At 38.3% G+C, this 14232-nt stretch overlaps 1 protein-coding gene across 1 annotated transcript; it reads right to left on the bottom strand.

Annotated features, from left to right (window-relative positions):
• Nucleotides 1–11093: 11093 nt before the first annotated feature.
• Nucleotides 11094–12145, bottom strand: LOC114368301 (protein MAIN-LIKE 1-like). The gene is made up of 3 exons (XM_028325615.1): nucleotides 12029–12145; nucleotides 11676–11756; nucleotides 11094–11582 (listed from the first exon to the last, which is right to left on the bottom strand). Exons 1-3 carry the CDS (start codon nucleotides 12143–12145, stop codon nucleotides 11094–11096), a joined length of 687 nt encoding a protein of 228 aa, XP_028181416.1.
• Nucleotides 12146–14232: the final 2087 nt, after the last annotated feature.

A 14232-nucleotide genomic window follows, 5' to 3' on the forward strand; every position in this document is an offset into this window, starting at 1 on the left:
TCCCATATCTACTTGATAATTCAATGGTAGCCATAACCCCAGCCAAGGTTCATCAACCTCCATTTCTCCGAGAATACGACTCGAACGCAACGTGTGCTTGTCATGGAGAAGCCCCGAGGCGTTCCATTGAGCATTGTAGGGCCCTGAAGTGTAAGGTGCAAGGTCTAATTGATGCGGGCTGGCTGAAATTTAAGGAGAATCGCATGTAAATCCTGACATTGACAAGAGATGCCACACATGGGGCAATTTTGAAAGCTATTGTTAGATGTCTCTAATGACTCATCAGGATTTTCAAGTTTATACCATTATTGTAAACCACAGTTACAATGCTAAATAAAATGGATAAATTTGATATCTTTGTCCCTCATCCTCTCACAAACGCATCTTTGCTTATTCAACTTTCACCGGAATGTGGGTGCAAGCCATTGGTCTGTTTGCTCAAGCGACCTGCGCTCCTAAGTTTGGACTTCCAAGACCGTTCAATCAGAAATTACTCATGCTACACATTTGGTGAGGGTGTCGTAAAACGATAAGTAAAGCAAAAATAAGTTTCAAAATAAAAATAAAAAAAGCATTTGATTGACTGTGTTTTCAAGTAAAAATATAGGCGTTCATGTGACCTCATTTTATCATTCTGGAAAGTTTGTCTTTTCAATGGATTGATTAAACATCAAAAAGCTCCATTGTCATCACTCCAAAATGGTCAAGTGACTAAATCAAACAGAACATACACTCTGAGGGAGTTTCCGGAGAGATTTGCAAAAGATAGGATAAGGTTGCATGAATTATCACCTCTTTCAAAAGGACAGTCAATCTGTGTTTTCCAAAAAAGTTAAATCAAAATCAAAATCACAAAATAGGGAAAGAATGTCATGAACATTGTACAACTTTCCGTTGCATTGCATTGTTTCATATGAAGTCCACATTTACCAAATTTCAAAGGTTGCATACATCTGCATCCCTAAAAATCATGTTAACTGCGTAGATTTCCTACACCTAATGTCCCATCTTTTGGAATTTGGGATGACCGGCCCTCTCAATGAGTCAATCTCTTGCTTTCTCAAAAGGGTGGACCCTTGGGTACTAGTACCCTCACCTTCCGAGGACTACACGTCCTCACCTTCAGAGGACTACACATCATCGCCATCAAAGGACTACACGTCCTTGCCATCAAAGGGCTGCACGCCCTCGCCTTCAGAGGGCTACACGTCCTCACCTTCAGAGGGCTACATGCATGCCCTCAGAGGACTATGCGTCCTCACATTCAGAGGGCTACATGCCCTCGCCTTCAGAGGGCTACACGCCCTCATCTTCAGAGGACTACACATCCTCACCTTTAGAGGGCTGCACGTCCTCGCCTTCAGAGGGCTGCACACTCTCTCCTTTAGAGGGTTACACGCCCTCTTTTTTAGAGGACTACACGCCCTCACCTTTAGAGGACTACACGTCCTCACCTTTAGAGGGTTGCACATCCTCGCCTTCAGAGGGCTGCACACCCTCTCCTTTAGTGGGTTGCACGCCCTTGCTTTCAGAGGGCTGGACGCCCTCGCCTTCAAAGGGTGACACGCCCCCGGCTTTAGAGGGCTACGTGTCCTCAGTTTCAGTGGGCTCCACATCCGCACCTTAAGAGAACTTAAGGTCCTCTGCCCTTAATGCTTAACTGAGACTTGTGCTCTCGGTTAAGGGGCCAGTAGTTTCCTTTTATCAGCTCCTGGCCCACCCCCTGATATTGGAGGGCGACCAACTGTGCGAGCACAACCAGAAAGGGAGGCTATCACGCAACTACTATGCATACCAGGGCAAGATTTCACCCGTGCCGCTGCAAAAAGACGAGTGTGGATCATGCGCACCAACATGACCACTCTTACACAGATACAGATGACATTGCCACTTAGCAACATTCTGTCCAACGACCACAATGTCGATCTCCCCCTGCGGAAGTATCAGTTGGTCTGTGCTGTCCCGACATAGGTAAGCATGCATATGGTTCAACTGATTTCTGATGTCATCTACTATTTGCAGGGATCGCGCCCATAAGACTCCCAGTGGACCCGGAGGAGCCCAACAGGGCCCTAGGGTTTCCAGCTCGGGTTGCGGGCCTCTGTCAGTCCTACAGGGTGCCCATCCCCCCCAGTAAGGTCATACCATCGTGACATAGGTAAGTATGCACTTCTCTCAACTGATTTATGATGTCATCTATTGTTTGCAGGGATCGCGCCCGCAAGACACCCTGTGGACCTGGAGAAGTCCAACAGGGTCTTGGGGTTTCTAGCTCTGATTACGGGCATTTGTCAGTTCTACGAAGCACCCGTCGCCCCAACAAGGTCATTAGGCGCCCCATTAACCGAGTTTTCATCAAGAAGTACTACGCCCCCAGGCAGGCGCAGGGCGAGACACCACAGCAGCCCGGGGATGGCTGACAGCGGGCAACAGGCACACCGCCACCACCTCTAGAGTTCACCTCAGCTCGTCCACAAAAAGGTTAGAGCGTTGCCTATGACACATGGTCGACCAATAGGCGACCAAGTCCAAAGCCAAAGGTAAGCAAAGTACTAGGTCCATGGCCGACAAGTCATCACACGTCCAGCTCAAGACGTCAAAGAAGCGGTACTAGGAGGCAACCTAGTACCTTTTAAATTTCTGCTTGTTATTTGATCACCTTTGTTTCTCAACTCATAGTAGGACAAACCTAGTTGCTCATGATCCTAGGAATTTAAATAAAACAAGCACAAGCTCGAAAGGTAGTCATACCTCACAAAATATATATATGTATGTTTAGGTAGCAAGATACCTTGGATATTCATGTATATAGAAAAAATACCTCACAAAACATATATATGTATGTTTAGGTAGTAAGATACCTTGGATATGCATGTATATAGCAAAAATACCTCACAAAAATATACACATGTTTAGGTAGCAAAATACCTAAAAAAAACAAAAACAAAAAAAAAACAACAAAAACAAAAACAAATTCCCAAGAACACAAAATATATCTTTCGGCTGAAAAGCCAGCATGCTTTTGAAAAGAATTAACTTCCAGCTTTTCTTTGAAAGAGATTCACTGATCATGACCAGTTTTTGAAAAAAAATGTGTATGCACCTGAAGGGTGAATGCTGTGAAAATTTTCCCGAACACCCAAAATAGACTCGGATGAATGCATGAATTGATAAAAGAACATGTTTTGGAAATACTGGGTTTACTTAAATAGGAAAATTGAATCCTGAACCCTAGTATCACGTGACCATAAAAACTTGATGCTTGAGTGTCCACATGGGTGCATGAATGACCAATTTTGCATGAAATTTCCTAATCATCATTATTGCATGTGTATCATGGAAATAATGTGGGACATCCCCTTTATCCCCGAACCACTAGCCAAACCCTAACATATATCATGTCCAGCCGTTCTACAAGCCTTGAGCCAAAATCCCAACTTACCATAAACCTTGACCCAGGGTGAGAATGTCAATCCTTGCCCTCAGAAGAAAACAAAAAAAAGATAGAAAAGGAGAAAATTCCTGATCTAAAGAATCAGAAGAAAGAAAAGAGAGAAAATTCTCAATTAAAGATTGAGAGAAAGCAAAAAGAAAGAAAATTCCCGATCAAAGATCGAAAGAAAACAGAAGAAATATGCAGAAAGGTCTTTGGACCAGACAATATCTGAACAATACAGAATTGTCACCAAGTAAACAAGAAAAGAAAGGAAACCATGACCTAAAGTGGTCCTCTCCCTTTGATTGCTAACCAAAATCCTGTGCGTCGGATACTTGTTCACCTCACACTAAACAAAAAAAGAAAAGGAAAAGGAAAAGAACACTCAAAGCCAAATTTCCTACAAAAAAAACAAACTTTTCCCAAGAAAAAGTCCTATTGATCCATGATCACGCATGTAATCTTTGATTTGATAGGAAATGATTTGCAAAATCAAGTCATGACATATCTATGGTTCGGAATTAGGATGAAACACTTACCTGTGTGAGATTGATACACTTTGAGTGATTTTCTTCTATTTTTGTTGGACCCAGTGTTTCCTCTAAATGGTCATTTAGAAACAAAATGCTAACATCCAAAATCTCATTTATGGTTATGAGAAAATTTCATCAGCATACTCTCCTTCCCTAATAGACACATTGTTTTTCATAAAAAAAAAATCATATGTTGCTCTGATTAGTTGAAGGTTTTGTTTCTTTACTAAACCATGTTCGCATTTTAGTGAAAAAACACCGAGACTATTTTAGTCTCACATTTATCAAGAACTGCGTAGGTCTGAGTTCCTCATCACAAATTAAGGATACGTAGGAGCAAAAACCCTGCTTTTGTCGACCACCCCACCTTTGTTACCGTGATCCAAGAGTCCGGTGGCATGCGGAGACACCTGATGGTAACCCGCAAACTTTCTTTTGCTATCTTTAAGACTCAACGCTTGATAGCATGCAGAGACTAACGTCGTCTTCTGCACCCTTTGTCAATCGCGGCCAACAAACCCGTTGACACACAGAGATTTACGTCATCTTCAGCGCAGACAACCTCTATCTAGCACTAACCCATGAAGTTAGGGGGCAGGCGGAAATACCCAAGTGGTTATCCGTATAAACATTTTTTTGCTATCTCTAAGACTCAACGCATGATAGCATGCAAAGACTAACGTCGTCTTCTACACCCTTTGTCAATTGCAGCCAACAAGCCCGTTGACACGCGGAGATTTACGTCATCTTCTGCACAGACAACCTCTGTCAAGCACTAACTCGTGAAGTTAGGGGGCAGGTGGAAATACCCAAGTGGTTATCCGTATAAACATTCTTTTGCTATCTCTAAGACTCAATGCATGATAGCATGCAGAGACTAACGTCGTCTTCTGCACCCTTTGTCAATCGCGGCCAACAAGCCCGTTGACACGCGGAGATTTACGTCATCTTCCACGCAGACAACCTCTATCAGTACTAACCCGTGAAGTTAGGGGTCCCGCACCTTTTGTCAACCAGAGGCAAGCGAGCCCGTTGACACGTAGAGACAAATTATGGTCATCTGCACCTTTGTCATCCAGAGGCGGCGGGCCCGATGACATGCGGGGGAACCATTTGGTCCCGCATCTTTTTTTTCACTATCCAGAGACAATCAAGTCCGGAGCACCACGAATTGATTGCCTAGCGCTGTTCGTGCATCCTCCATCATCAAGTCCGGAGCCTCATGAATTAATTGCCTAGCGCTGTTCATGCATCCTCCACCATCAAGTCTGGAGCCCCATGAATTGATTGCCTAGCGTTGTTCATGCATCCTCCATCACTGAGTTCGGAGCCCCATGAATTGACTACCTAGCGCTGTTCATGAATCCTCCACCATCAAGTCCAGAGCCCCACGAATTGATTGCCTAGCGCTATTCGTGCATCCTCCATCATCAAGTCCGGAGCCCCATGAATTGATTGCCTAGCGCTGTTCGTGCATCCTCCATCATCAAGTCCAGAGCCCCATAAATTGATTGCCTAGAGCTGTTCATGCATCCTCCATCATCAAGTCCGGAGCCCCATGAATTGATTGCCTAGCGTTGTTCATGCATCCTCCACCATCAAGTCCGGAGCCCCATGAATTGATTGCCTAGCGTTGTTCATGCATCCTCCACCATTGAGTTCGGAGCCCCATGAATTGATTGCCTAGCGCTGTTCATGCATCCTCCACCATCAAGTCCGGAGCCCCACGAATTGTTTGCCTAGCGTTGTTCGTGCATCCTCCATCATTGAGTCCGGAGTCCCATGAATTGATTGCCTAGCGTTGTTCATGCATCCTCCGTTATCAAGTATGGAGCCCTCGGTGAGGGGAAAATAAAGTTTTTGTTATTTTCCCGATCGGTTCCTTCACCAAAAAATGTGTATACGTGTATATTATGTTATTTTTTTGTTCTGTGTTGTTCAGAGAAAAAGAAGGAGAGACGGGGGTCAATTATTTCAAATCGTTTTGGTTGGAACTATTGTAATTAAGATCAATTAAATCCCCATGATGGGCAAAGAATGGCCTTCGGGAATCATCATATATTAATTATGGAAAAGGCTGAGATGGACGAAATCAGTGTCTTATCTTTACTTTCCTCCTGTCTCCGATAAAAGGTAAGTAAAGAAGGGCAACTGTCATACCCTAATTTCGTCCGGGGACAATTGTTTGGTGGCATGCAACCTTCACTTGACCGCCTCGAGGTACTTAACCCCCATTGTTAGGTAATCCGTAAAGTTCCGCAACATTCCGGAAGTAAAAAAGAAACATTGTTTCGCAATCCGTAAAGTTTCGCAACATTCCAGAAGTCAAAAAGAGCATTGTTGTGTAATCCGTAAAGTTTCACAACATTCCAGAAAGAAAATGGATGTCGTTACGGAATCCGTAAAGTTTCATGAGATTTCGGAAAGAAAACAGCCAAAAACACAAAAATGGGGGGTGAACTTATCAAGATAGGGATGTAAATAGCAATTTGAGTCTAGGCCCTTTCGGAACATTTTGGAAGTTGGGTTGCTTAAGGAGGAAGCAACTGGGCGGCAAGCTCCTCCACGTTTTTTGAAAAATGGTTTTCGGGGCTTCCGTGGCTTCCGTAAAATTTCTGAAAACCTTGGGTAAGCATATTTCACTTAACATTGATGAAAGGGAAGAGAAATAAAGATGAAAATCAAATCCGAAACACTTCTGTAAGGCTTCCGTAACTTTTGCGTAAAATATGAAAAGGGGGTGAACTTAGTAATTTGGGTGCGCTTAGAAATCTTCTTCATTAAGTCTCTAGGCGGCAAGCACCTCTCTTTTTCCCAATAAATAGGGGAGGGGGGCTGTTTCAAAAAATACTCATCACCCCTTAGCTATGCATTTCGACTATTTTGGGCAAAAAACACATTTTCGTAAAGAAAAATCGAGTCGAAGTGCTTCCGTAACGCTTCCGTAAGCGATTTTGTGAAAATTCTTCATTGTTATTCATCATTCTTCACCGTTATTCGGTCTTCAATCGATAAGTTTCCGAAATCGAATCTTTCAATTCATTCTATGCACCCTTAGTGGTCCCTACTTGTTTTGTGTACTTTCACTTTAATTTCGCTTACTTTCAGTTTTCTTTTCTTCCGTTTTTAACGTGCTTTAACCATTTATTTAAGTCGTTTTCTCACCTAATAAATGATAAAATGAATTTCAACCAATCATTTGCGTTGTAATCTCGTTTAATCACTGTTAAAACAAAATCTAACCAATCATTCACGCTGTAATCTCGGTTAAACCAAAAAAAGCGAAATAATAATAAAATGATCAAAATATCTTGAAAAATAATAATAAAATAATCAAAATATCTTTGAATAAAATAGTCAAAAAAATCAATCGGACGTTTTTCTTTGGAAGTTTCCTTGGATCAATTGACTAAATAACCAAAGTGAAACTAAGGCTAAAATCAACTCACAAATCAAGCTTTGTCCGCAAAAAATCACTAAAAACCGTTTTAAGGTCTAACACCTTAAACGATCCTCTTTGCTTTTATCGGTTAACTTGGACCGTTCAAAAGCATAAAATCAACATGTAACTTTACAATTTGCGAGAACTACGTAGGTCTGATTTCCTCTTCGATAAAGGATATGTAGAAGCAAAAGCCCTGCCTTTGTCGACCTCGTGAGATGGTTAGAGGTCCAACGCCTTAGATTTCTCACCAAGTAAAATGGATCATTTTTAGGTCCAACGCCTTAAATGACCCCCTTCCAAGTAAAAAGAATCACTTCATTCGCCCCTTTTGAAAGAACTACGTAGGTCTGATTTCCTTATCACAATTGAGGAATACGTAGGAGCAAGGGAAACACCCTTGTCGACCACTAAAAGATAAAAAATACAAAAAGGCATAAAAAGACATAAAAACGTAAAAAAGGGAAAATAAAACAATTTGAAGACATCTTTGCACACTCAATTAAAGGCTGCCGTCCTTTGTGACGGACGCGTGGGGTGCTAATACCTTCCCCATGCGTAAATACAACTCCCGAATCTTTCACACTTAAAGTTCGTAGACCACACCTTTCCGGTTTTTCTGACTTTTTCCTCGAATAAACGTTGGTGGCGACTCCGCACATCTTCCTCCCATGGAAGATGCACCCGTGAGCCCTCGCGTCGCCCTCCCGTCGAAGGGTAGGTTGCGACACATGACATTTTTTCCTCTTAGAAGTCAGTCACCACCAGATTCTTCTGTGCATCGCGTAATATGCATTGGTCATGTGTATGGAAATCATTTTGTAGAGGTAATTGCATAATTATGATGAAAGTATAAGTGCTAACAATGTAGTTGGTTATCTTACATTGAATCTGTTTGCCGTTATGTAACATATTTTTTTACGAGATCATTGTCCTTTACCACCATTGGCGTTGTTGTGGAATACACATTGTCATTATCAGGCAAAGCAGTGCCCCACCCCGTACATAGGCAGAATGCAACATTACACAAATTTATCTAGGTTGCAAACCAAATTTGTTGATTTAGGTGAACAATGAACATAAAATACGTTATATCCACTGACATTCGTGTAAATAATTATTTTTTTTGACATTTGTAATTTTGTTGACATTTTTGTAAATAATAATTTATTTTCAGTCATTATTTTTAAAAGTTAGGAAATAATTAAGTACTTTGAAAATAATAAAGATACGGTTTCATTAGCTAATAGACACGAATTTAAACATTACATTAACTTCAACATAGTTGAAACAAACAAAAAATGCATCAAAAACTACAATTAACTAATACTAATTTTGCATTGAATCATGTTGCAACTGAGACATGTCGTCTTCTATTTTGATTACCAGTTTACTAAATACAGCTAAAATTTCTATTGGACCAAATTGTTTTCTAGTAGTTAAACTGTAATAAAACCTTTAACATGTCATCATCAGTTTTCAACTCAATAATTTCAAATTTGATAACTTTGTCTAAATACTCAAAATGACCTAGTTGTCGAAAAAACAATCACCTTATCGTTTGTGATTCATGAATACCATAAGGGGGAATCCCTTGAGGTGCAACTTGCTTGATCATATCCTTCAATCCATCGATGGTACATTCGGAAGGAATGTCAAATCTTTTTGGATTTTTTCTTGTGAACGAGTAACCCACAAAGTCGTGTTGGCGTGACATGTTCCACCTCCCATTGTAATATAGCAAGGCATCATGAGTAGGGGTCATAGTGGCTTGAAGTAAGTTCAATAGACCATCCGATGTTCTACCAATGGTACATAATAACTCAATCAGGCCAACACACGAGTATTGATTATTACATATTAATATTGTGTTAACCTTATCATCATTTTTCAATTGCATATATTGAAAGTCAAATTGGTTACCTGCATCTGCGAATGGCTGCGGTAGTAAATTTCATCCAAATATTGACCGCTGGTTAGAGGGTATTGTGTATTATGCTTTTTAGCGTTTCAAAACCATAATCGTTAGGTACTCTAATAGGTATCAGAGTGGAACTTTGGAAATAAACACCAGATTCATTGTGAATAATCAATCCATTCGAAAAAATAAAAGCTAATCCGGAGTTGACAATGGTCTGACTGCTTGTTTCTCCCAAAAAAATGCCATAGTTTCTTGTAAAATTTAGTTTCTAAAGTTGGATTGGGCAAGAATGTGTGATTTTTGAGAGTGTTGGTGTGGTATATATAGATGTTCATTGAGACTGCTGTATTATTTTTTTTAAATAGACGCGTGCAAATTTGTCTGTGTTGTCAAGTACAACAATGTTGTGTCATGCTTTAATTTTGCATCAGGCATGCATTGTTACTATCAGAACTAAAATAACTGAGTAGACATTTCTATGTTAGTACGTACGTGTAGTATTCATTTTTTTAAACATACGCATGTAATTCACAATGTATTGTCAACTTTGAGAACAATTTATGATGCTTCAATATTTCTTATGGATGAATTAATTTATTCCTCAAATCAACATTAACAGCTAATTAACGATAAACGAATGACAAAAATTTATATCGCATAATTAAAAACGTGTCCGTAAGTAAGGCACGAAAATTATAAATTAACCAAATGTTAATGTCAATACATAAATGTACCAAATAAATAAATTATCCAAAAAATTAAAAATAAAATATATAAGGCAAAAAAAAAACAACTTCAAAGACCGTCCGTACGCCGCCTACGCCTTGATCTATGACCTATAGTTGATTGGCTAATGTAATTTCTTGTGATGCCCAGACATTCTTCAGCAACAGTATAGGCTTCTGTTCCTTCGGTCAGGATCCTCAGGTTCAGTAGCTTCTCCAACTTATCAACAATTGCTACAAAACCATTCTAGTAAGTGAAAAAAAAAAACATAACAATTGTTAGTAATAAAATACAAAAGAAAACAACAAACACAAATACCAAAAAAATATATTACCACTGCATGTCAAAGATGATACACATCAACGTCTGTCTCATTAGGTGCCGCTGTCGCCACCGGTTGCTGATGCACATCTGGTTCAACAAATGTGTCATATTGCTAAACCGACGGAACTCTAGGAGGATCCCTTGGTTGTGCCAGACTCATGAATGAGTGTGAAATCATGTAGAACCAATCCATGTAATATGACGAACACTGGTTAGACACTGCATAGATTTGCCCTACAGGTGCAATGTAGTCACTGAACTACATCCATCTATCATCCATTTCTTCAACAGAGACCGAAGACATAGTAGGATGTGGCAGAATAGTTTGGATGTATCCAAACTGTCGTACAACCCTCTCCGGTCGGTGAGTGACCGTCAAGGGACCCCATTTGAGATGGCTAAAAAATAATGAGATGACCTCAAATTCTATAAATGAACGGTGGTCACCATACGAAATTCAGCACACTACGTCAAGGGTCAGTCTGTCTAGACGCCTGCGATACGTGGACACGGGCAGTGCCTTGCCAAAGGTCCATCTGCACGCACACGGTCTCCTCTCATCATAATCCTCAGTAGCTAGGGCTGAACCAACGGACTTGAAATGCTCGTAGATCTAACACTAAATATATTTTGCAAACATATTCATTAAAATACGCAACAACATATAATAATCAATGCCAATGAAAAAAAAATCGTAACATCTGAACTAACCTATAATAGAGTGATATATCCTGCAAGCTGCCTCGTCGTGCTCTTCGATGCCTCATTTAAATTATCATACATGTGCACAAGTACTGCAGCAGCGGCCCAAGCGTAAGTCCCACTCTGCGTCAAGTCACGTAGTGCATCCAAGAATACCACTTGCATGTGTGTGACACTCTTTTTAGCAAAGAGTGTGCATCCAAAAAGATGCAACAAATACGCTTGCACTGCTACAATCCTGTGACATGCCTCGATCTTCATATGATACACGTCTCGTAGCCATGATAGTCGAACATAAGAGCCATGACACTGAATCGTCTCAGCTCTCGCCTCTGCAACACTGACCTTGAGTAATTCTACCAACATGTCAACAACGTCGTTGACATGAAGTTGCTCGAAGTTGTGGAACACTCCTACAATAGGCACATGTAGTAATGACGCGACGTCATCCAAGGTGATAGTCACCTCTCCAACGGGCAAATGGAAACTACTAGTTTCCTTATGTCAACATTCCACAAAAGCAAACATTAGTCCCCGATCGCCCATATCTAGGGAACATGCAATCAAAGGACTTAGTCCATTGGTAGCCACAAGGCCTTCAATCTCTGTAGCAGGCCTCCCGAACTTAGCCATCTTCCTTCCATGGGAAGATAGCTTCAGCTCAGGACGTTCCTGCAAACAATAATATCGATCATGTAAAAAAAATTATAAAGTTGTAAACTACATGTTTTATGTTTTTAAAAAATTACATACTTCTCTATTCCAGACTCTCAGAGCAATGTGATTTTATAAATCTCTGAGAACTAATGTGTCATGGGGTCCGCCTGAAAATCCCTCACCATTAGTAACAACTTCTTCAACAAGTGCTTTTGGCTGCTCTTCGTTCAATTCCTTTGCAGTCGTAGGAGGATCCTCAACAACACGCTCCTGTTGTCGCTAACTACGGGCAGATGTAGTAGGCCTTCGCCGCTAGGGGCATCATAGTCACTCGCGTCTCTCCTCCCCAGGGCTTTTCCTATTGCTCGGCCTAAAGCACGACCAAGACCTCTAGTTCTAATCATTATCAGCAAAATGTTTTTAAAATTATTGTGAATTTTTTTCAATATTAAACTATTTTCAATTTTTGTTTCAATCATTTTTTAAAACTAACAATGTTAAAATATTTTGAATTTTTGTTTCAATCGTTTTTAAAACTAACTAACAATTTTAAAATCTTTTACATTTTCGTTAAAATAACTTTTGAAAACAAACAATTTTAATATATTTTAAATTTTGGTTTCAACAATTGTTTTTAACTAACTAACAATTTTAATATAATTTAAATTTTGGTTTCAACAATTGTTTTAAACTAACTAAAAATTTTAATATATTTTAAATATTTGTTTCAACAATTGTTTTAAACTAACTAACAATTTTAAATTATTTTAAATATTTGTTTCAAATTTTTGTAAAACTAACCAAATTAAATTATTTTCAATGTTTGTTCAAATATTTTATAAAACTAACAAAATGAAATTAAATTATTTTAAAATTTTTTAATTTCGGTTTCAATATTTTTTATAACTATCAAATTTAATATATTTTAAAATTTACTTTCAATCATTTATTAAAACTAACAATCTTAATATATTTTAAATTTTGGTTTCAATATTTTTTATAACTAACAAATTTAATATATTCTAAAATTTATTTCAATCATATTTTAAATTTCAAATTTTGGTTTCGTCAAAATTTTCATTTCAATCAATTTTTTAAAACTAACTAACAATTTTAAAATCTTTTAAATTTCTGTGTCGATATTTTTTATAACTAACAACTTTAATATATTTTAAATTTTATTTCAATCATTTTTTATAATTTACAAATTTTTTATACATTTAAAATATTTTTTTCAATAGTTTGTATAACAAATTTAAATTATTTAAATTTTTTGTTTGAATTATTTTTATAACTAAAAAAATTTAAATTATTTTAAATTTTTTTCTGATTTCAATATTTTTCATAACTAGTGAATTTAAATATTTTTTTCAATTTCTTTTTAAGTTAAAAAATTATAATATTTCAATATTTTAATTTAATATTTTGGCCAAACTAATCTAATCTTAGTTTTGAAAATCTAATCTAATCTAATCTTAGTCTTAGTTTTGGAAATCTAATCTAATCTAATCTACTATAATCTTATATTAATATACGTAACAAATAAATCACAAAAATAATCCCCACACAGCATAATATAAAAGGGAAGAGTGATCAAATAAGCTCATACATAATAAAAAAAATCACTACATTATCAAATTTCACAAAATATAACCACACTACAAAACAATTTAAAAAAATTTATAAATTTTTATTTTCAATTTTAAAAAAATCCATATGGTTTCTTTTTCGAAAAAAAAATATGTTTCCACCATTGATGCACTTCAGACAACAACAAACCAACACATTCATTCAATACAAAGCAATGAATCAACCAAAAATGTGTGAGAAGTAGATGAATACAAAGCAATGAATCAAACAACACATTCATACGAAAAGGATAACTTACCTAGAAGAAGACGAAGCCAACAAGAACAAGCAGCAACCAACACCAAGCAGCAACAAAGAAGATGAAGCAGAAGCGACACGCAAGAGAGGAAGCAAAAACGTGCGTGAGAAGAAGCAAACAAAAACAAAGAAGAAAGAAGAAGCAAAGGAACAACTAGAGGAAGAGTAAGAAGACGAAGCAGAAAAGGAAAAGGAAGAAGACGAAGCAAAAGCAGAAGCAAAACGGCACGGAGGAGAACGGAAGTGACTCGTACGAATGAGTCACTGTTCCTTTATATATTAAATAGGTGAAGGGCAATTTAGCCCTTTCACCTAGGGTGCTGGGTGTCCCTGCAAAAAAACGCTGGATGCCCAAAGTAACACCCTACATAATAATGCAATCTTACTTAATGTTACAGTTACAACTTCATTTATTATTAAGGCCCAATGCCAAATTTTCCTAACCACATTAATTAACGTTCACCCTCTTGCTATAGTATACAATATTAAAGACATTGTGATGGTGTCTCCACACTAACAGAATTACGTAAGACATGCTTCAGTAGATTCAATCTCCTTCTCAAATACAATATAATCCTCCCTTCAATGTAATTTTTTTCCAAGA

The sequence above is a fragment of the Glycine soja genome, chromosome 9 (assembly GCF_004193775.1).
Source record: "Glycine soja cultivar W05 chromosome 9, ASM419377v2, whole genome shotgun sequence".
Classification (NCBI taxonomy): domain Eukaryota; kingdom Viridiplantae; phylum Streptophyta; class Magnoliopsida; order Fabales; family Fabaceae; genus Glycine; species Glycine soja.